Source organism: Dermochelys coriacea, chromosome 24, assembly GCF_009764565.3.
Source record: "Dermochelys coriacea isolate rDerCor1 chromosome 24, rDerCor1.pri.v4, whole genome shotgun sequence".
NCBI lineage: Eukaryota > Metazoa > Chordata > Testudines > Dermochelyidae > Dermochelys > Dermochelys coriacea.
In genome coordinates this window covers 6,831,230-6,854,709 of record NC_050091.1, presented here as the reverse complement: position 1 = coordinate 6,854,709, position 23,480 = coordinate 6,831,230, and the positions used below count along the sequence as shown (strand labels likewise).

General features: G+C 57.2%; 1 protein-coding gene across 1 annotated transcript; it reads right to left on the bottom strand.

Annotated features, from left to right (window-relative positions):
- Nucleotides 1–5,518: 5,518 nt before the first annotated feature.
- Nucleotides 5,519–23,098, bottom strand: ECM1 (extracellular matrix protein 1). Its single transcript, XM_038383241.2, has 7 exons — nucleotides 22,886–23,098; nucleotides 14,060–14,143; nucleotides 12,983–13,326; nucleotides 11,786–12,226; nucleotides 10,654–10,874; nucleotides 8,493–8,580; nucleotides 5,519–6,888 (listed from the first exon to the last, which is right to left on the bottom strand). The coding sequence occupies exons 1-7, from the start codon at nucleotides 22,944–22,946 to the stop codon at nucleotides 6,703–6,705; spliced, it is 1,425 nt and encodes a 474-aa protein (XP_038239169.1). The 5' UTR covers nucleotides 22,947–23,098; the 3' UTR covers nucleotides 5,519–6,702.
- Nucleotides 23,099–23,480: the final 382 nt, after the last annotated feature.

Below are 23,480 nucleotides of genomic sequence, written 5' to 3'. Positions count from 1 at the left end.
CCCCTGCTGTAACCACTAGGAAACGCTCCCTCCCAGAGCTGGGACTAGAACCCAGGAGTCCTGGCTCCCAGTCCCCTGGGCGGGAGCCACTGGAGAGACAGGCAGGGCCCTCTTGGAGGGGTAGTTAAAGCACAGCACAAACCCTCTGCCTAATGCCTGTGGATTCTTTCCGCTTCAGGGCTGGCCACGCCCAGGTGCTGAGCTCTCTTCTGCCAGCCTAGCCGCCTCCAGAGAGCCCCAGAGAACATCTGCCATGGCAGGCGCCCAACGCTGAGCGTGTCACGGCAGCTCTGGGTTCCCCAGAGCCACCCACCGCTCCAAAGCGTCCTGTTCGCTTCGAGGCTAGGGTTACACCCCGCAAGCCAAGGAGCATGGGCAGGTCGGGGGGGGAGCGTCCAGGGGGTGTTGGCAGCGCTTGCTCCAGCCAATCCTGCCAACTGCTTCTCAGACAAGTGTTGCGTGAGCCCAGACGTGGGGGAGAGGTACCAGGGAGGAGCTCTGTCCGAGGGTGAATTACAGGCAGCAGCGAAATGGGGCTGCCCACGCTGATGGCGCTGGATGGAGACGCATGGTGCCTGGGTCCTATTCCTGGCTTTCCCACTGACCCTGTTCCTGAGATTCCCCGCCTACCTCAGGAGTTTTGGTTTCGAAGTCCAAAAAAATCAAATCAGTTCAGGGCAAATGAAAGCCAGGATTTTTCCTAATTTTCTGCCAATCAAAAAGTAAAAGAACATTGTTTTGGGCCAGGAGGGGAAACTGAGGCACAGCGCAGGGGAAGTGACTCAGCTGAGGTCCTGGAGCAGAGCCCAGGGCTCCTAACTTGCAGGCCCAAACCCAATCCACCAGATCATAGCTGCTTGCCTGGCTCCCCCTCCACACAGCCCACTTGCCCTCCACACCCTCCTGCCACTGATCATCAGCTACTCACCCCCTCGCCGCTCGAGCCAGTTGCTGAGCGAGCCCACCAGCCACTTGCCCTTCCTTTGCATGGCCCGGTGTGGACCAGCGATCTGGGGCTGGGAGGGCATCAGGAACCTGAGTGCCCTATAGGACTTACCCATGGCCCCCCTCACTGCTTCCCCTCGCACAGGGCTGGCGTTGCTGCTGGAATCGGAGCCCAAGCCCTGTGGGGGACAGGTCTGGGGGGATGGAGGATGGAGCTGCTGGAAAGGATCCCCCTTGGGAAAGCAGCTGTCAAATCAGTCCTATCCTTTTAAATCTATTTCCCATGCTCCCCCCCCCAAAGAGCCCCCAGGTGGGACCCAGCAGCAGCACCACTGGGGAGGATCCTGAAACTCAGCAGTGCTAGGGGCTGTGATGAACCGGGATGGCCTATGCACCAGGGGATCTCACAGTTCAATGGGCCTGTCCACTGACTCGCTGTCCTGGCCGACGAGGATTGGCCACCTCGGGAAATAACCTCCACCAAATTAACGTCTGCAAGGGTCTGCAGCCAACTCTTGGCCTCCCCTTCCCAACAGTACAGAGGAGGTGCCCGACTGGACCCCTCGTTTGCCTGGCTGCTGCCTGATTGGATGAATCATTGGCCCAGCTGGCCTGGCCAATGCCATACCAGAACATCTAGTCTTGTACATGACCAGCCAATAGGCCAACTAGTCCTTTACTCGCTACAACCAGCCCTCGAGTCCACCACTTGCCATCCAGGGCCATCTACTAGCCCATCCATGCCCAGCCAACCATGCGTCACGCCCCCTGGCACCTATAAAGACAACCATAAGTGTTGCCCCTCATTGCCAGGCCAGGACACCCACCGTTTCCACCAGGGCCACGAAGGGGTGATGGAGGCAGGTGAGACGCCAACAGACACAAAGTTTAACATCTCTGCGCTCAGGGGGCCCAGGTCTGTTTCCACTGCGGAGCAGCAGCAAGTCCCCTAGCAGAGGGTTGGGGATTTTCCCATCATGCACCAGGGCTACCCCAAGCTAACAGGCAGGCTGGAGCGAACCCCCCAGGATGCTAGACGTGAATCTTTTGAACAGGCTGGAGGCAAGGCCAGGCTGTGGAAGACGCCCTGCTGTGGCTCTGTCTGGGTTTTACCCTGTGCTCAGCACTACGGTCTCCTCGTCCCCTTGAGCTCACAGCTCCCCTTGGGAGGCAGGTGTTATCAGGGCCAGGGGGAAACTGAGGTATAGGCCAGGTTTAAGGAACTTGACCTCAGCCACACTAGCAAAGCTGGAAATAGAACCCACGCGTCCTGACTGCCCTGTCCCAAAGGCTGGCCCACACTTCCCGTTACCCTCAGCAGTGTAATCGCTGCCGGCTGAACCTGCCCACTGAGCACTGGATGTATTAGCCCAGGCCAAACCCCACGGCTGTAGCCGAGCATGACCCCTGAATGGCTCTGTGGCACAGGGCACTGCTTCCCCAGTGTGTCCTGCCCCCTCGGCCAGGCCAGGATCGGATCATCTCCTGCAGACCCTTCTCCAGGGCTTGGGCCCACGCCCCTAGCATGTGATTGCCACAGGGCCAGAGCGGCTGCTGAGTGCCCTTGGTGAAGGTGACACACGGTGGAGAAATCCCAATACTGCCCCTCTCTTATCTGGTGCTGGTAAATACCAGGCTCCGTCCCCACTGATCTCTCAGCACGTGGCTCCCTCCAATCCACCAGGGCCCGTGGGGAGCGCTGCGGGGTAGGGAATAGTGGCAGGTGGCTCAAACGGGGGCAGCCAGTCTCCCACTTGGGGGTGCGGGGGGAGCTGCAGTCCAGAGCTGGGCAAACAAGCCCCCCCCAGCATGAAGCAGAGCCGGCTTGGGCCCTGCCACCCAAGCTGGGTCTAAGTAAAATTTCTGCTGGGAATTTGCTCTATAGAACCGGCTGCCCAGCCGAGCCACCAGCCCCAGGCTGCTGCTCCCTGGAGCTGGGCCAGCCAGGCCTCGCCCTGCTGCATCGGCGTGACCCACCCTGACCTGGGAGCAGCCTGACACCCCCTGCCCACAGCCCGCTGGGCTCCTCCACAAGGCCAGTAGCACCCAGGAGACAGAGAGCTCTCGGGCTGAGCTTGCAGGCCCTGCCACCCCCACCCAGCTCCGCCCGTTCCTGCCCCACCTGCCCTTGGCAGAGGAGTGACCGGGACTGTGGGGCCGGAACATCCCATGGAGGGAGAAAACCTGGCACCCACTTTGTTTAAAGCACACGGGAGGTGGCGGAGGGGAGAGGCCAGCCAGCAGGCGGGCAGGCAGCCCAAGCAAACAGGCAGCCGCTGAGCCCTGGGTTTCCAATAACACGCATGGCCCTCCTCCCGAAGGCAGGGGTCACAGGGGAAAAGCAAAACCTCCGGGCGTTCAAGGCCCCGTCCGTGGGGGAGGGACCAGACGTTCCCGAACAATGACCTCAGAGGGGGCCTGCAGAGCTCCCCACCTCCGCGGCGGGGGTCAGCGGCAGAAGAGACGCAGCTGTGTGTGTGTGTGTGTCGCACACACATACACACACAGCTCATCTGGGGACTGGCAGCCCCCGCGTCTGGAGTGAGCAAAGTTCTCTCTGAACTGGGAGTGAACCCTGCTCAGCTGCGCACACAGCGCCAGCCAATCCCCAACCTGTGTGTGGGGCAGAGGTCCCCACAGCTGGACTGTTGCTTCTTTGCATCTGGGGCACTATGGGGAGGGACCGGTAGCACCAGGGGCACGTAGCAAGGAAGCGGGCGGGAGGGGGGTGCAGAAAAGGCTGGATCTAGAAAAGGAGAGCCCTGCACGGGATTCAGAATAAGGGTGCGTGCGTACAGCCAGGGATCCAGAAAAGAGCCGAGAGATCCAGACAAGAGGTGCAGGGTTTCCAGAAAGGGAGTGCAGCCATGGTGCGGGAATCCAGAAAAGGACTGAGGGAATCTAGACAAGAGATTCATTCACCTCGGGGGGAGTCCAGAAAAGGGGAGCATGCACGTGTACACATGGACGCACGCGCACAGGGGATTCAGACGAGGGCGCAGGCACGCACACTCAGGAATCCAGCCAAAGAATCTGTGTGGGGGGAGATGGGACTATGTGAAAGTCCATGCCTCAGTTTCCCCATCTGTAACATGGGAATTATGATGAAAGCGGGTGGAATATTTGCAGACAGGACTTTTGGCTGACGGAAAATGTCATTGACAATATTAACCCCCGACCCTGCCCCTTTCCTTCCCCAGATCCCTAGTGTCTTATCTTCCACAGCCCTGGGGAGCAGGACAGAGGTTTGAACATCAAGCGAGGCAGGGGACCCTGGTGCCACAGGCCCCGGGCAGAAGCGTGGGAGAGAATCTGGTCCTGAGCGAGGGGGGATGGCCGAGTTGAACCCAGGCGTCTCTCCACAATCCGTTCAAGGCGGGCTCGGCTGAGCAGCTGGTGTCTCGCAGGACGGCTCAGAGGTGGAGCTGGGCAGCTGGCCAGGCGAGCGCTGCAACGTGGAGCAGGGAACAGGGCAAGTGCTGAGCACGGCAGCCTGGCACGTGCCTCTTGCCAGCTGGGGCCAAAGCAGAGCGGGCTCTCTCCTCACCCCCACACCATGACACCACCCGGGAGTTCTCTTCTGCCCAGCTGCCCCGGGGTCCGTCCGCAGGGCAGCCTGGCTGCACATCACCCAGCTCCCCCGACCAGCCACACTCCAGTGTGCACATATCGGCCCCATGCACTGGGGAGCCAGGTCAAAGCACATGCAGAGCCTCCCACTTTGCATCCGGCCTGTGTCTAGCTTGTCCTCCAATGCTATCCCACAATTCCCTGCACCAGGGCGTCCCGCATGGTGCTAGAGGCAGCGCTGTCCAGTGGGTGGAGCACTGGACTGGGGGCTCTAGTCGCAGCTCTGCCACTGACCCACTGGGTGACCTGGGCAAGTCCCGTCCCTGCTCTCTCTTCCCTCCCACCCTTGGTCTGTTTAGACTGTCTCTGAGTCCGCCCAGCACACCTGGGCCCTGCTCTCAACTGGCACCACCCTACTACAAACATCATCTCTCTCTCCCTGCCCGTAGTTACACCCTGCCCATCCCCAGCTCCGGCCACCCGCATCAGCTGGCACCAGGAATTCCGGTGCTCGTGCTGAGGAAGACCACATCAAAGTCAGGGACAATGACACCCAGAGTTGGGATGATGCAGAGAAACAAGCCCAATCCCTCAAATTGAATGGGACCCACACAGGACCCCACCATCCCAGCAGGGTGGAGAAAGGGGGCGCTTGGGGGCGCGATGTTTGCACAGAGCCAAACATGGCATCACATTCCTTTAGAAGCCGAGCCCCATCGGCGGCCGACGCAGGTTTAGAACGTGGGACCGCCCCACTCCGAGCCCCGGGCATCACCCACGTGGCTGGTGGCAGGCCCACAGCAGAGAGGGGGGGATCTCATATAGCAGATTCACCTATAAGGGCCCTGCCCCATTGTGCAAAAGTACCCAGGAAAATTTCATGGAGCAGACAGCTCAGGCAGGTCCAGGTTCGAGCCTTGCCCCTGCCATCAGGTACACGACAGGGGCTAGAGAAGAGCAGGAATCCCGAGGGTGGCTGGGAACAGATGGGAGAGAGTCCAGGTTGTTCATCAAAAAGGTTTATTAGGAATCTCCCCAGAGCCTTTGGCAGAGAAGAGTTGATACAGTCTCCGGGCTAAGGTACAAACACAGATTGCAAGTGCAAGGGGACACAACAGAGCCACCAGAAGCGGGAGATCAGGATCCCGCTGCCCTGCGTACCCCCAAAGCCAGCTCGGGCGCTAGTGGAGAATGCTGAACAGGGCCCCTCACTGCACAGAGTGGGGGGTGAAGGGATCCCCCCAGGGCTGCAAATTGGATCAAGGGCAAAGGGACTCCCAGCTATGCTGCCCCTGGGGCAGAGGCCACAGGGCCAGCTGCCCGACAGCTCACAGGAGAAGCAGGTCAGGTGTTTAGTCCCCTCTGTCACTCCCCAACTCCCTGCTCCTCGCCCAGCTCGGTCTGTACAAAACCTCAACCCCGGGCTCTCCCAGGAGACCGACCGGCTGGTTCATGCTGAATCCACATAAACTGCAGCTCCCCTTGGGCGCCCTGCTTGCAATCAGCTCCCAGGACCCCAGAGCGCAGATTCCAGCCAGGGCTGGAGCCTGCTGCTTCGTATCACGCGCCCAGAGAGCCGCCAGCCAGCCACCCGGATGGCTGCATCTCGCCGCCCAAAAGCTCCAAGCCAGCTAGTAAGGGGCACTGGCTGTTAGGTGCGGCCAAACCCACCCACTCAGCTCCCATCTCAAGCCCTCTTTGCTCTCCCGTTTCCGTGAAGGAATCAATCCGCGTTAAGTGCCTTTTGCCTACGTGTTGCAGAAGAGAGGGCCACAGGTTGCAGCCGGGCGGGAGGGAGGGAGGGGGTCAGGCAGGATACAGGGCTGGGGGGGATGGGACACAAGAACCTGGGCTCATCTGTTGCTGCCACCCCCAGGGATGGGGATTGGAGCACGGACAAGGAAGCTTCGGGCTGGCTGCCTCGAGATCAGAGAAACACAGCTGGAGCCAGGGCCCAGGGGACTGGCGTTAAAACGCAATCCAGAAGGGAGCCAAGTGCTGGCGGAATCCTTCCAGCATCTCGTCACCGAGACTGGGGCTCACGTTCTTAGAGAGCGAAGGCCAGGACAGCAACGTCCAGCTGCCACCTAGCTCAGAATTGGAAACAGCTGGGGGGAGCATGGGGAAGAAGGGGGCTCAATGATACACGAGAGCGTGAGGGAGACAGTTCTGGTTCTTTCTGTCCTTTTACGCCGCCAGACTCGGCTTGCTGGGGACCTGCCCCAGGCTCGTGCTGGCCAGGAAGATGCTGTCCAGGTAGTTGGCATTGAAGCAGTAGGTTCTGTCCTCCTCCTCCTTGTGGGAGCAGCACTGATCCTTGTCCTTCCAGGAGTCCTTCCGGGTGGTGCACAGGGCGGCGATGGAACGGGCTTTCTGGGGAGAGCAGCGTGCAGAGGTGGTTAGAGCCAAGGCCTGGGACATGCAGCAAGTCAGTCACCCGAGGGCACGAGGGGTCAGGACTCCTGGGTTCTACTTCCAGTGGCACCAGTGTCTCACTGCATGACCGTGAACAAGCCATCTCTCTTCTCTGTGCCTCAGTTTCCTGCCTCTGTACTATGGGGATAAACTCCCCCCACCCTCCTGTTATGGGCATGTCCTGAGCTCCAAAACACCAATCTCCCTGCACCCCATACAAAGGGAGCATTCACAGCACATTACACCCCTTCCCCCACCCCACCCGTTCCAAAATAATCCAAGCAGTGGATCATCTTTGCACAGAAAAGCCCCCAGCTATTTAGTGCACGGGGCGGCTCACCTCCAACCTCCCCCTTTCCCCAGCCAGCCAGAGCCCATTTTCAAACCCCTGTGACAGAGGAAACCAAAGCTCCGATCCCAGAAAGTCGGGGGCCCAAGCGCCGTGCAGAAATGCGGGAGACCTGGGTTTCACAGCCAGATGTTATGATCAGAAGAGAAGGTGGGGCTCCTGCCAAGCCCAGGCAAGTCCAAGGGAAAGTGGTGCCACCCTGCTATGGCCTTAACACTTAGATCTAGCGCAAAGGGGGCCTGGGGCCTGGCCGGGGGGCACTGGCAGGAGGTATCGGCCCCACCAGGTTACAGGAGGTCACCCAGATCTCCAGCTTCGCCTGCTTCGCTGTAGCGATTCATGCACTGCCCCTGGGGTGCCAGATCTCTCGCGGCGGTGGGTGGGGTGGGGGAGAAGATGCTTTTTAAGCCAACCTGAACCAAACCAACCCCAGTCCAGACCCAGCTGCCCTCACGCCAGTGTAGGAGCAGCAGAGTTTGGTTTAGCAGAAATGACATTGGTGCAAATTTGTCCCGCAGCCCTTGGGGTAACGAGTCACTGAGACAGGAGGGTTTCCCACCCAGAGCACAAACCACGCAAAGCCTTGGGGTCCATTTACACCTAAACCGCTACGGTGGCGGCTCTGGACACCGAGAGGCTGTAACTAACCCAGCTCCCGGAGAGGTGGTCGACCCGGCACCGTCTGCACCAGGTTGAGGTCAGCCCAGCTCCGGCTGTCGTTGGGGTTGGTTTTCACACCCCACGGAGACGCAGCTCTGCCGACGTGAGCAGCCCTCAGCTGGTCTGAGCTGTCCTTGACCTCGGTGAAGTTCTGACTTGTGACTAGAGACGTCTCCCATTATGAATCCTGCTTCTAGCTGAGGTCCTTGCCTGACTCCCAGCACCCAGGTATCTGAGCACCTCTGGGTATTTACCCTGCCAGTCCCGCCAGGAGGCAGGACCTCACCACCACCCATATTGTAGAGATGAGGCTCAGAGAGTAAAGTGACATGCCCAAGGTCACGCAGGGAGTCTGGCAATGCAGGAATTGAACCCAGGGTCTCGTGAGTCACAGAGGAGCCGCACTGCCCACTGTACCATCCTTCCTCTCTCCGCCCAGGGCAGCCATGCCAGAAGGCCTGGGATACACGGTTCCCCAGCCTTTCAATCACCACGTTGTGTGCCTACAGCAGGGTCTATTTGATAACCACAGCCCCCCCTCCCTTCCACTCACCTCTTTCTCTGCACACTGGGTCCTCTCCTCACCCTTTAGGCTGCAGCAAGGCTCCGTCATGCTCTGGATCAAGTCTGGGACTGGTTTTCTAGTAACAGGAAGAGAGTAGTTTGTACCCATGGCTGGAGCTCAAGGCTTGGGCTAACCAGCAGCCTGTTTGGCTAGTACTGGAATATACCCAGCATCATGCTTTAGAGGGCACTGTGCTGCCAGGGGTGCCCCTTTTTGGTGGAGACATGAAACTAAGACCCTGATCTTTCACAGGCACTGAGAATCCAGCTGGGATGCTGACCCCAGCACCGCATTTAAATTCTAACTCACTGAAATATGTCATGCCTCCCTAAATTCTCCAGGTGGAGTCAATCGGTGCTGCATTCTTATGCACTTCCTGTTGTAAACAGCTGCAGCATTCCTCCCCAGAGGTCGCTGTATTTGGGCGGCAGGTGTGTAAACCCAGCATACACAGCCTGTAAAGCGCCTGGGGAGATTTCAGTGATGCTCCACAAGCTTAAATTTTAACCCTTCTGAAGATCTGGCCTGGAAAGTTTAAGTGATTTGCCTAAGGTCGCAGAGGGAAACCTGTGGCAGAGACCAGAATAGATTCTCCATCACACTGCACCTGGGCTTGTCATTTACACCCCTGCCAAGCGAATGCAAAGTGCATGTAACATGCTACCAAACCAAATCAGCATTTTACACTGGTGTAAATGCAACAGAGAGTCAGGTCCCAGGTCTCTCGGCTCCCTGGCCTGGGCCTTGCTCACCAGATCACTGCTGTTCCATAGAGCCATCTGGCTTGGACAGCAAGTGGGATCTTCCTGGCCTCTTTCCTCATCAAAAACAGTTGAGTTCAGTTGAGTCAATGGGGTCAAATTCCCACCTGGTGTAAATGGGCAGCGCTGACCTACATCAGCTGGAGGTCTGGCCCGTTCCTTGGAAACAGGGCGAAGACCCTGCACCAGTAATAATCAGGTTCCTCCGGATGGGGCCAGGACAGACCCTGGGCTCTGTCCCTGCACAGGGCACTCCAGGCAAAACCCCACCGTCAGTAACTCCCCTCGCACGAGGGAAATCCCACCGTGAGGCTCGCACCGGAGCCTGCAGCATGTGGCGGGGAGCGTAGGGTGAGAGGTGCTGGCTGGGAATCTACTCGGGCTAAATAATTAATGCCCGGCCTGCCCGCCCGGAGCAAAGTCAGATTGAAACAAGCCACCTGTAATTAGAGCAAACTGTGGCTGGAAAAACCCCACGTGGGGTGGGATCCGGGGGCGGCGATTTGCACCTCTCATCATAGCCAGACGGGGGCACTGCAGCCTCGCTAATCCAACTGCTAACCCAGAAATTAACCCTCTGCTTTCCCACCGGGCGCAGGCTGGATTAACTCTCCTGCCCAAGAGCCGGGACATGGGCAGGGCAGCTTGGATGATCCAGTTCCCTCCGGTTTCCCTCCTTCCCAGGCCCCTTTATCTTTCTGTAGGCCACTGCCCTGCCGTGCTCGGGCATTACAGGTGGCAACAGTCACAGCGAGCCTACCTGATGGGTCTAGTGGGTGGGGGGGGGCTGGGAGTCAGGACTCCTGGGTTCTATTCCCAGTGCTAGGAGGAAGTGGGGTCTAGTGGGTCGAGTGGGGGGGCGGCTGGGAGTCAGGACTCCTGGGTTCTATTCCCAGTGCTAGGAGGGAGTGGGGTCTAGTGAGTCGAGTGGGGGAGAGAGGGGCTGGGAGTCAGGACTCCTGGGTTCTATTCCCAGTGCTAGGAGGGAGTGGGGTCTAGTGGGTTGAGTGGGGGGGCGGCTGGGAGTCAGGACTCCTGGGTTCTATTCCCAGTGCTAGGAGGGAGTGGGGTCTAGTGGGTCGAGTGGGGGGGGCTGGGAGTCAGGACTCCTGGGTTCTATTCCCAGTGCTAGGAGGGAGTGGGGTCTAGTGGGTCGAGCAGGGGGCTGGGAGTCAGGACTCCTGGGTTCTGTTCCTGGCTCCGGGAAGGGAGTGTGGGGATTAGGAGTTCAGGACAACTCCTGGGTTCTCTGCTCTGCTGCTGGTTCTGTTTGTGAGCTTGGGCAAGTCTCTTGTGTTTCAGCGTCCTCCTTTTCCAGTGCAGGAAGCTGATTCCCCGGGAGGCCCAGTCAATGTCTGCAGGTCCCTGGCCGAGCAGGTCAAACTCACTCTTTGGTGAAGAGCTTCATTTCCCCGCACAGCATGTCCAGGCGCTCCGGGGTCACCTCTCCCAGGCTGACAGCCTGGATCTCCTTGTCGTAGGCCGGGTTTGGGGCCTGGCTGGAGAAACAGCTGAACCTGGCCTTGTCTTCAGCCTGCTTGCAGCAATCGTGGGGTTTGGTCTTCATGGACAGCTCCTGCTTGCAGAACTGAGCCAGGGCCTTCTCCCACTAGAGAGAGGAAGAGAAGCCATGTACAGAGGGAATGGGACCACAGTTTTGCTAATGCCAGAGGATGGGCTGGTGGCTAAGGCTGCAGCGTGGGACACAGGTTCTAGTCCCAGCTCTGCTGCTGTCCTGATGGGTCAGCCTGGGCAAGTCACTTCGCCAGCCAGGGCTCGGATAATAACCCTGCGTTTGTCTAGCCATAGGTTGAACTCTTTGGCGCGGGGACTGTCTCCGTGGCTGGGCCGCACCGTGGGGCCCTGAACTCAAGTCGGGGCCCTCCAGGTGCGACTGAAAGCCCCCGAATATTCCCGGTGCCTGGAAAGCTCCGGGGATCCCGTTTGTTTAGCGCCTGATCTGTACCCAGCACAGAGAAACAGCCGGGGAGGGGCCGCAGCCAGCCCGCTCCCCCAGTCCTTCCTGCTGCTGCCAGAACAGAAATGAGCCAGGCAGAGCCCCCTCTGGCCCAGCCCCAGGCTTTACATGGAAATAGGGCCCAGGGGGGAGGAAGAGAACATAATGTAACAAACCCCATTGCCCCCCACCGGGACAGAACACAGACCAACAGTGCCAGGGAGGTTTCAGAGTAGCAGCCGTGTTAGTCTGTATTCACAAAAAGAAAAGGAGTACTAGTGGCACCTTAGAGACTAACAAATTTATTTGAACATAAGCTTTCGTGAGCTACAGCTCACTTCATCCGATGCATCCGATGAAGTGAGCTGTAGCTCACGAAAGCTTATGCTCAAATAAATTTGTTAGTCTCTAAGGTGCCACAAGTACTCCTTTTCTTAGTGCCAGGGAGGCTGAGCCTGGGAAAACTCCTTCCCCCGTGGCCAATGGCCCCTTGGGATTGGCTCCCCCTGCCCCGCTCCCTTGGGCTTGTCCCCCGCAGCGCCATGCCGAGCCCTGCCCCTCACCGCAGCGTGAGCACAGTTGACGTTCTCATTCTTGCAGCACTTCTTGAAGTCGTTCTCCATGCGGGCGGTGGTGCGGGCCTGGCGCTGAAGCCAGCTGTAGCCCGTGGTGGGGATGGCGCTGGGCATGTGGACGGGCCGGAACTTGCGCAGCCTGCAGATGTTCTTGATGTTGCTGCGGGTGGGCTGGCCGGGCGGGAAGGAGATCTCAGGCAGCCTGGGCCACTGCCTGGCGCCGGGCTGGGCGGGCGTGCACTTGGCGGGGTCAGTTGACGGGCAGGCGCTGGGGGGCACGGTGCTGGCGTTGGTAGGCTCATAGCTGGGGTTCGGGGCCTCGCTGGCGAAGCACAGCTCCCGGTCGGCGCCCTCCCGCTTGCAGCAGTGGTAGTGCTTGGTCTTCACTGCGAACTCGTGGTCGCAGAACTGCTCCAGGGCTTCCTTCCACTGCGGGAGGGAGGGAGGGAGGGAGTCAGTGGGACATCCCAGCGGGAGCCCAGAGCCCCTCCCACCCACCCCAGAACCAGTCCCGGCTCGGGGCAACCAGCACTTTGCCCTCCAGATGGCTGGCTTACCCTCCATCAGCGGCGGGCGGCTGCTGGGCTGCGTTTGCCGGGTCTCTGTCCAGCTCCCAGCCAACACAATCGGCCCCTGGCTGGCAGCCACGGCCCAGAGGGCGACGGCTGAATGGAACCTGGAGACAGCGCTCCTCTGGCATAGCGAGAGGGGTCCCCCGCCAGGGAATCCCGCAGTGCCCGTGCTGTGCCCGCCCTGGGGACCCAGGCCTGGCTCTTCAGGCCCTATCACCAGCCCCATGAGTGGCTGTAGGTCTCCCAGTGAGGGAGACCCCTCCACTCGGGATGGCTGGGACCGTTTTCCGAGCCATCCCGAAGCCTCTCCCCTTACAGCATCCTTCCTTGAGAGAGGGGCAGCGCGGCCTCGTGATTAGGGCAACAGACCGGGACTTAGGAGAGCTGGGTTTAGTTGCTGGCTCTGCCACTGACTCCGGCCATGTCACTCCCACCCCTGTGCCTCAGTTTCCCTTCCTGCCCTTTGTCTCTTTGGCCTGCGGGGCAGGGACAGTCTCTTCCAGGTGTATGGATGTACAGCCTCCCCCCACCTCCCCATAGCTCAGCTGGGTGCTGCTGTAACACAGCGGCTCCGCGGGGCAGCTCGAGCCAAGAGCCTAGTGCAGGGACTCACCGCGCTCTCCATGCAGCCCAGGCGCTCAGCCTGAGGGCAGCACTGCTCCCGGCTGGCCTCCAGAAAGTTGATAGCATCACCTTGGCGCTTGAGGTGGGAGAACCCTGTCTGGGGCAGGGTCGTGGGCCCATACAATTCCTTCTTCCTCCCCTCCAGGCAGATGTTGTCAATGTTGCTGGCGCTGGGTCGGCCCGGTGGGAAGTCGTCCAGCTTGTAACCCCAGGGCTGGACCTGGCAGGAGGGGCCATTGCCGCAGGTGGTGTCACCAGGGCCTCCAGCTTTGGCATGCAGCACGTCCGCCCCAGCCAGAGGAGCTCCACGGACCAGGAAGGGGGCAATGGGCCCTAGGGCAGAGGGAGAGCAAGTTCACAAGCCTGCAATCAGGGCAAGGCCCCCCCTGGTCCCCCCCAGGGGTCCCGTCAGCCTGTCCCATTCCCAGTTCACGTTGGGAGGAAGCAAACACGAGGCTGCAGCTTTGCTCTCCTCAGCTAAACTAGGACGGGAGACCACCCTCCAGGAAGCGGTCATCCCCCCAGTTCCATGCTGACACCCTGAGGCCACCCTGGGCTCCTGGCCAAATCCGTCAGCCTCCCTAAATCCCTGGCTGACAGCTGCTGAGCTCCACCCCAGAGGGGGCCGCACATCAGTGGGGGTGGCCGGGAGCTCAGGTGTGCTCTGTGGTGGGAGGTTGGTATGGCTCTGGGATGCTGCTCCCGGCTCTGGCCTCAAAGAAGGGTGCGCTCATCGTAGGCCGGGCTGGTGCTAGGCAGAGCCAGAACGGGACCTAAACTGGATCCACTGCCCCTAATGAAGCAGGGGAGCGAGCCCACGGAGCAGGGTAACGTGGCCAGATCCCTGTCCCTTGGGACAGGGCCAGGGCCCCAGGTTATATGTTGGGGGGGGAGACCATTTGGCATGGCCTGGATGCTCTTCCCCCACTATCTCTTCCACCCGCAGTTTTGCACAGTGCTTGCTCCTTCCCCCTGGGATTCCCCAGCAGGGGCCGGTGTCACCCAATGGAACCCGCCCCACAGGGCAGGAGGAGTTGGAAGGGCCAGTGCCCTCCTCCTGACTCACTTTGCTCCAAGTCCAACTGCTCCAGGATCACTTCACTCTGGACCAGGTCCTCGGCTGTTGCGAAGGGCACCTCCTCTTGGCCATCTGGGAGAGGAACAACAAAGGATGCGATAAGCAGCTGGACTCAGCGCTGCCATGCTAGCCCCAAACAGTCAAGGAGATCAGGCATCTGGTTCAGAAATCACAGGCTCTAACGGGGTGGAGGATTCCCTTTCTTGGCGGTCTGGGGCCAGAGCCCTCGGGGGTTCTGCTCTGCAACTTTTCTCTGTGCCCCCAAAGCTAGAAGCTGAGTAAGAGTCATCCCTTGTTATACAGTCTTTTCCTCAGTAGGGCCCAGAGCGCTTCACAGCCTTTACTGTATTTATCCTCAGAATGGCCCTGCGAAGCAGGGCAGGGCTATCACCCCCATTGTACAGCTGGAGAAATTGAGGTGCAGAGGCTAAGGTCACACAAGGGGTCTGTGGCAGAGTAAGGAACTGACCCGGAGTTTCCCACGTTTTAGCTAATGCCCTAAGCCCTGGGCCATACAGATACGCTCACTGAAATCCCCTGACTCCAGGAGCTCCAGCTTTGAGAAAATCTCCAGCTCTCGGAAGATGCCAGCCCTGCGACACTGAGGTCCCCTCATCAGCATTTTGCACCGAGGCCAGGAGGGGCCAGCCAACCTGATTGTCCCTTTTAGCTGTAAAACTTAGCCACTGGGGTCATGTTTTCCTGCCTCTCTCCCAACCCCCAGGGTTAGAAACTTTCTTATTAAATAATAAATAAATAAATAAATAAATAAATAAAGCAGAGACTCTCCCATAATCCCAGGACTCCGGGAACTGGGGCTTTATGGAAAAACACCAACGATAATGACATTTGCAATGAAACGGCCAGAACTGGCAACTAAGGTGACCAGATGTCCCCATATTAATGGGACCGTCCCCAATCATATTAGGGGCTTTATCTCAGATACACGACTATACACCCCCGCTACCCAGAAACAAAAAGTGTCCCGATTTTTCACTTGCTATCTGGTCACCGTATTGGCAGGACCCGGGGGACCTCAGAGCAAGTGATGGCGTGATGCCAGCCTTCCCCCAACCCCAGCTCTGGGCCCATCCCCACTTAAATGCTGTTAATCCCCATTCCTGGGGAAGCGGCTGGTAATCCGCATAGTCAGACAGAGGATGAGGAGATAACCCAGCTATGGGAAACCTTAACCAGGTCTGCATTAGTCACAGGTTAATCCACCCACTCACCCTGAGCAGCAGGCACAGGCTAGGATAGCAGGGGGCTGCGGGTAGGGACTGAGGACCAGTGATGGAGCGGTGTGTGGGGAGCCCAGGGCTGGGACAGCAGGGGGCTGTGGGTCGGGATTGAGGGGCACCAGCAGGGGAAGGAGAAGCAAAGGGCAGGACTGCGCCGAGCGTACGGTCAGAAGGGACCCTCCAGGCATCCCGCCTGACTTCCTGTGTAACACAGGGCAGCACATTTCACCCTGCAACCCCTCGACTGCACCAGCGACTCCAGCTCAACTAAACATTTCCATCCCCAGGAGAGTAACCTGCCATGCGCCGCAGGTGGAGAACAGGAGAGCCCGAGGGCATGCCAATGGCCCAGGCAGCACCCGAAAAACAGCAACGTCAGCAAAAAATTAAATTTGGAAATGGTGTTGCAGTGCCTCATGGGATTTGCGGTCTAGGCGCTGAATGCCCTCTTCCTCCTCCATGGGCCAGGTCCCCAGGCAGACTACACCTTCCGTGGCTGGGAGGGGACTCCCAGGATGCATCATGGGTGGTTCAGTGTGGCAGCACTGTGGTGCATCCTGGGAGATGTAGTCCAGCTGGGAGTAGGAGATTGACGCACCAAAACTACAACTCCCATGAGGCACTGGGGCAGCATTTTCAAATCAAAATGTTTGCAGCTCTGCACCAAAAAGTTGAGATTTTCTGTGGGGGGCAGAAGTCCATTTTCCAGCCAGCTCTAAGAGTGCACGAAAGCCAACGGCAAAACTCCTATCGACTTGCAAAAGGAACAGGGTCTGGCCCGAAATCCATGACAGAATCCCTCCTGTGTATCAGTTTTCAGTCCCCTGAAGCATCAGCTACTAACCTCCGACAGAGGGCACCGGTTTTGGTCCCGGGAGGCAAACCCCTTTGTTCCTCTACAGAGGCCTCCCTTACTCAACCGCTCACATATTTTCACTCAACTAATAACAGAGCAGATCTACAGCTAGCGAGAGCCAAAAGGCTGCTGGCAGCGTTGCCCAATGGGTAAATGGCCTAACAACTTAGAGAGCTGAGTTCTAGATTCCCGGCCCTGCCACGCACCTGCTGCGTGGGTGCATCGAACTGTAGGACCCCAGGGCTGGAAGAGACCTTGCAAAGGTGTCAAGTCCAGCCCACTGCATTGAGGCAGGACTGAGATTTTAGGCAAGTCATGTGCTGGCTCTGTTCTGCCTCTCACCAGCCATCTACTTAGATTGTAAACTTATCACTCTGGGTCTGTGCAGCGCCCGAGGTTCCCAATCTCTCTTGGGGCCTATAGGTGCTACTGTAACAATGGATCCAAGCATGCCCGTCTCTGCAAACAAACTGGTCCTACCTGCTTTGCCTTACTATACCTGCCCTCCCCCTGGGGATTCCATGATGCTCTGAACTTAGACAGCAATTATCTCCCATTCCCTGAGCAAATATTACCTAACCTGCCTTCCCCCTGTGCTGGAAACAATGAGTATCTTCTCAGTACGCAGAGGGAAAGGGAGCCAGGTCCTCCAGCCCTGCCAGCCAATCACAGTGTCACTTGAGGGATGAGAACCCTGGAGTTCCCAGCTCGGTGTTAACATTTGCACCGAACTGCCCATTGCAAACCGGGGATGTTGGCTTCTCACCCCTCTCCCCTTTGTCTCAAAGACACACAAAGCCTAGATCTTCCCTCTCCCAAGGAGGTTATGGCTAGGATCAGCCATGTCCTGAGGAAATGGGGTTCACAGAAGACAAGGGAGGCACAGAAATGGAAAGCCGGCGCCTCACTAGAGCTGGCTGGGGCTTTGGATGGATTCCTCCGTGGCCATGCCCCTTCCCTAAGGGTGAAGTATCCTGCATGCACCCTGACTCCTGAATCATCCCATTGAGCTCAGTGGTGTAACGAACCAGGTGAGACTCCTTGCATGAGTAAAGTTAAGTATGGGCATCAGGGTTTGTACAATAACCTCCGTGTTGGCTGTGACTGGGGACTGAACCAGGCCCCGCCAGAGAGCTGCATGTTTTTAAATCCAAGATGGTGCAGAGATCAGAAAGCAAGGAGAGCGCGTTAGTACAGTAAATAGATACATTGATCCAAATCCAGACTTGCCTTTCTGCCAGATGCTTTAGTCAAATGCAAGTTACTGGGATCAATACAGGGGTAACTGGATGAAATTCTCTGGCGGGTGTTATCTAGGAGGTCAGACTAGATGATCACAATGGTTCCTTCTGGCCTTGGAATCTAGGAATTTTCTGAATTTAGGTCCAGTCCTGCAGGCTACACTGACACAAAACGCTCACAGTCCAAGGGCACAGGACCAGAGCCCGAGATAACAGATGCAAGAAAATCAGCAAGGCCGGCAGTTTTCAGCCTTTTTTCATTTGCAGACCCCTAAAAAATGTCAAATGCAGGAGTGGCCCCCTTTGGAAAAGTTCAACATGGTCTGCAGGCCGCCAGGGGTCCTCCGAGGGCAGATTGAAAACCACTGAACTAGGTGAAAGACCCTGCCAGGATTTTTCAAAAGCAAAAATGTCAAAAGGCCTGTTGTGTAAGAAACCATTACTGAATACAAAGCTTTAGGGCGTGTCATCGTTAGGGCCCCAAAGCCAAACCACAATTAACAAGATGGAATCTCCTATTGACACAAGCAGATATGGCAACCACTAATGGAAGATAAACATTTTAGAAACGTTCTGAACCAGAGACTGTGAACAGAGCTGAGCTGTGCTGCGTGGAGGGGTGAGATTGACATGGGGGAGTCGGGGATATTCACAGCAGGTAGTGATGGGAAAAGCCTTGTGATGAGAGCACTGGATGGGGACTCAGGAGACCTGGATTCTAGGCTCTGCCACCAGCTGTCCATGTGGCCATGAGCGAGTCATATGATTGCTGTATGCCTCAGCTTCTCCTTATTAGGGAGGAAGTGTGGCATAGCGGACAGCGCATTGAGCTAGGATTCAAGAGATCTACAATCTGTCCTGGCTCTGCCACTGACCTACTGGGTGACCCTGGACAAGCCACTTCCCCTCCCCATGCCTCAGTTTCTATCATGTAAGATGGGGTGATGACACTGACCTCCTTTGTAAAGCACTTTGAGATCTGCTGGTGAGAAATGTCATGTAAGAGTGAAGCATTAATATTATCACCTGTAAAATGGACAGAATAACCCTGGCTTTCTCCCACCCTTTGTCTAGTTAAGCTGTGAGCCCAACAGGGCAGGGACTGTCTCTCTGTGTGTCTGTGCAGCGCCCAGCACAATGGGACCCTGATCGCAGCTACTGAAACCTTGTTAATGTAAAAAGAAAAGGAGTACTTGCGGCACCTTAGAGACTAACAAATTTATTTGAGCATAAGCTTTTGCGAATACAGACTAACACGGCTGCTACTATGAAACTTGTTAATGTAGTGACACATGCAGGATTGATTTGCTGTTATAGTCTCTGGGGCTCAGTCCCGTCCTTTCTAAAATAACCCAAGCAACGGGGCTCCCACAGCCGGAGATCTCACTGCTAGGAAAGGTCTCCTGCTACTCGGCCTGAATTTTATCCTATTGCTTCCATTTCTTACCCACACACATGCTGAGATGCCCCCCAGACACCCTCCGGCCAAGGTCCTCATGAAGGTAACCCATCCCTTTGGAACCGCTCATGACCACAGATTATGAAACTTTCCTGGGGTGAGGGGGGGGGGGAGGAATTAAACCCCACTTGCTGATTCCTAAGTAACGATTCTGCTGAGCAGGTGAACAGATGCCGCAATGATGGACACCAGACAAGAACCTAGACAGATGGGTACATATAGTGTACAACTGCCTAAAGTATGCCTGGAAGCTTTGGACTTAGTTACTAGTTGGTTTGGAGCAGAACACAGGCGACATGGAAACCACCATGCCAGTTCAGACCCGTGGTGCACCCAGCCCTGGATCATGTCCCTGGCAGCGGCCAATAACAGCTACCACAATGCATAGGCCCAGCTGTGCCATGCTGCATACACAGAGCAGCAGGCTGCCTTCCTGACCCCAGCAATGATCATTTTATACCCCGAAGCACGAGATTTTTTTTTTTTTTAATTACCCATAGTTTAGCACTTTGGTGTTGGGATTGACAGGGCACTCAACTATGGACTAGCAATTACCTCTCTTTTAACTGTTACTGTAGCCAGAGTCAGGACTCTTGGGTTCTATTCCCAGGTCCGTCACTGACTCACTGCGTGACCCTGAGAGAGTCACTTCCCTACTCCATGCCTCAGTTTCCCCATCTGTAACAAGGGGGACAATGATCCTGACTGTTATTTATTTGTAGCACCTAAGCACCCTATCATGGACCCAAGCTTCATTATGATGTTAGGAGCTGTACACAGAACCACCTGGGGAACATTCAGTGCATGTTTCATAAGGCCTTGTCTCTTCCTGGGTACATGTACAGCACCTAACACATTGGGGCCTCCACACACCAATCATAGGAGAGTTAGCCAGGTTCCTTTGCCTTTGCCATGCCCTGCCTTTGGCTGTTGCTGGGCCGCCTTGGTTTCTCTGCACTCAGTTCGTCCAGCTGGGGGTTATTTGCACTTAGACTTTTGGGAAACTGCGACGAGCCAGCCTAGCCAGGAGAAATTTATTTAAGAAATTCCTGAGGTGGGATCAAGAAGCGCGGGAAGGTTGTGGAGCTGCTGCCTGAGATAAGGAGTGGAGAGATACTTAGCAGGCGATAATGCAAACCGCAGAATGAGAGTGGGGAACCCAGACCCTGGGCTGGAGCATTCAGGTCACAATTTCAATGACATGGGGGCCAGCCACGTAGGACTGTCCTTCAGTCAGGAGGGGGAGGGTGGGCTCGAGTCTTGGACTTAGGAAACCAGCGTTCCATTCCCTGCTCTGACACAGACTCCCTGTCTGACCCTGGGCAATTCACTTAGTTGCTCTGTGCCTCAGTTTCCCCACCTGTTCAATGGGGATAATAGCCCAGTGCTTCACCACAAGGGCACGTGAGGATAAATCCATTAAAGACTGTGTCATGCTCAGTGATGGGACCAGATAAGTATCTAAGAGAGAGAGACCAGCATGGCGAAAACAGGACTAGAGGCCAAAGGCATGGAGTGGAATTTACAATAGCCCCTGAATGAGTTATGTGCCTAACTCCCCTTGACTATCAAAGGGAGTAGGTCACCAAAGCAGGGTACTTTCACAAATCTTACTAGGCTCCCATCTGCATCTTTAGGCACTTAAATACCTTTGTCAATCTTCAAGCTAGCCAAGGCACCTCAATAAACCGCTGTGTTTGCACAGGAGCTCGGCCAATCAGGGTCACAACCGGAGCAGCCAGGAAGCTGGCTGGCACAACCCGTCTCTGCCTGGGCATTAAGCTTGTCAGCACCGGGGTCTCTGGGTCACCAGCATAGCCCTTTTACCCCCTAAACATCCCCTCGGGGCACTTGCCTGTGAACCTCGGGTGATCCTCGCTCTTTTTCCTAGCTGTGTGCAGATCTCTTCAAACCTGCCAAAGGACCGGTTGGAAAAACCACTAAACTCTTATCTAGCCCTAGCAAACAGAGCAGTGGCGGCCAGGAACCCTTCTGCTTCTTACTCTGGGAGGGGACGCTGGCGGTGCGTCCCTTCCCGATCCCAGCCGGGGTCAGGGGGTAGGAGGGTGTACCCGTGCCAGCTGTGATCCAAGTAGTCTGCTAACAACAGAGTGCTGCCACGATGCCGGGGGGGCTCGTGCCCTGCGCGCCACCCCCTCTGAGATGCCCGGCACCTGTTGATGCGGACATGCTCTCTTGTTAGCATGGCAGCTCGTGGGTCTGCAGCTCAACGCGTAGCCTTAGCGTCTCCCACCTGCTCTGGCATCTGGACCCCTCCTCAGGACCCTGCTCCAGATTCAAAACCTGCCCAGCTCTGGATCTGGATTCCTAGGCCCCTGGGATCACCGGAGAGCAGATAAAGCTTTGCAAGAAGATAGGAGTCGGTTAGCAGCGAAGCTGGGCAGAATTCCCCTGGGCTTAACTTTTCAGGAGGGGCTCCCGGCATCTGACTGGAGCTGCCAAAAAGTGGGGAGCGGCGTGTGCCTCGGAAGACCTGACTCACGGGGGGAAGGGGAGGGTTGTCTCATTTTGGGGCCCCCCAAATCTTATCCCTTTTGTTGCCACCTCTGCCTCCAGACTTGCTAAAAGGGCATCCCGGCCGAGGAGGCTCCGCGGACCCCTCCGCACGCACGTCCTGGGCTGGTGGGAGACAAGGCTGGCTGGCTGGCATTGCCAGGTGACGTCTCCATGGAAACGGGACCAGCCTCACCAGGACACCCATGCTCCTGCTTTGCGTGGGGCTACCGGCCCCCCACCCCGCCCGTGGGCCCACAGGGTTGGCGGCCCTGGAACAACAAGCACAAAAGTTCTCTGCCTTGCTCTGCACCCGAGTTTCCAGGAAGGGGACCGAGAGGCTGGTGACTAACCCCAGAGCAAGTGTCCCAGCAGGGCAAGCTTCCCGTCCTACATGTGCCTGGCCCCTGTCCTGGAAGGACCCCATCACCATGGAGCAGGGGGACGCTCATCCTCCAGGGCCCAGCCAGAGCTGGCATCTCTGCTGAGGTTCCCAACAAAGGGTTGGTTTAAACTGTCTCAGGAACTGGGCTGAGACCCACCAAACGGCAACAGACATTCAATCCCTACCAGCCTGGGCTGGATTCAAACAGGTGACCTCAGCGTAGAGATAAAGCTTTGCAAGAGGATAGGAGTCTGTTAGCAGCGATGCTGGGCAGAATTCCCCTGGGCTTAACTTTTCAGGAGGGGCTCCCGGCATCTGACTGGAGCTGCCAAAAAGTGGGGAGCGGCGTACGCCTCGGAAGACCTGACTCACGGGGGAGAGGGGAGGGTTGTCTCATTTTGGGGCCCCCCAAATCTTGTCCCTTTTGTTGCCACCTCTGCCTCCAGACTTGCTAAAAGGGCATCCCGGCCGAGGAGGCTCCGCAGCCAGGCGTTCGCCCCCCCATCAGACTTATCTCTAAAGGCATGGAAAGAGTGGCCGGGACTGGTTGTTCCCTAGTTTTCTGCGCTACAGTCCCTTTCGGGAAGGGTCTGTCCTAGCCAAACGCAGGCGAAAGGTTGGTAAGTGGGAGACACCCCCCTTCCCCGAGTCAGCAGCTCGGGAACTAAACAAGTGGACAGGAAATTGGAAGCATGTGGCGTGGCTGTTAGGAACTGGGGGGTGGGGGGATCTCTCCCTAAAGCAGAGGCGGTTACCCTAGAGATCCCACCTGCCTCCTTTGCAATATGGTTATTCTATCTGCCGCCTTGAGCCCCGTGGTGCCCAGGCCCGAGAGCTCACAGTCTGTCTAAAGGAGACAGAAAGGCTGGCAGAGGGAAACAGGGGCTCTATGATTTGCCTGAGACGAGGACCAGAATCGATGTCTCCCCACTGCCGTGCTCTAGCCCCTCCCCACCAGGCTTGGAGAGCGCCTCTGGAGCGGTGCGATCTGGTTCTTCAGCAAGCCAGCACCATGATCTCCACAAGACACAAATGGAGCCGGGCAGGGTGTGAACAAAACGGCACAGAGCCATTCCCACATGAACCCAGGGCAAGTTCTCCCTGCTCCCCACACTCACCTTGTGGAGCCGCTCTGGCCAGGCACAGCAAAGGGACCAGCAGGAACACGGGAGGCCTCATCGCGAAGAGCCTGCGAGATCAAGGTGGCTCAGGGCACGTCCCTCTCAGCGCTGGTGATTTCTGTGCCTGAGGTTTCTCCGTGGAGCTGCGGTTCGTTTCCTTGTCTTCGGAGCCTTTAATATACTGTCAGGCCGAGAGAGTTGAGTGAAGCTGAGTCAGGGGCTTGACGTCAGCAGTCACGCCCTGCAGTGTACACAGCTTCCTAAATCACTAAGAAAATACCCCCAAACAGAATGAGTTTTCCGCCCGAGATAATCTTACAAGGCAACCAGCGGCCAATCTTCCCATATGGAAAGAGCAGAAGCCTAAATGACTGATGAGCTTCATCTCCCATCTCTGCGTGTGTCGTGCTTAGCCCATATGTGATCCCCACTATCAAACAGGTTTCAGAGTAGCAGCCGTGTTAGTCTGTATTCGCAAAAAGAAAAAGGACTTGTAGCACTTTAGAGACTAACAAATTTATTTGAGCATAAGCTTTCGTGAGCTACAGGTGCCACAAGTCCTCCTTTTCTTTTTTGCCACTATCAAAGGTGT

Coding starts and splice junctions, on each gene's coding strand:
- ECM1 (XM_038383241.2), bottom strand. CDS start 22,946: ATGAGGCCTCCCGTGTTCCTGCTGGTCCCTTTGCTGTGCCTGGCCAGA. Junction 14,144..22,885: donor GGCCAGAGCGGCTCCACAAG/GTGAGTGTGGGG, acceptor TTCCTCTCCCAG/ATGGCCAAGAGGAGGTGCCC. Junction 13,327..14,059: donor GCAGTTGGACTTGGAGCAAA/GTGAGTCAGGAG, acceptor CCTCTGCCCTAG/GGCCCATTGCCCCCTTCCTG.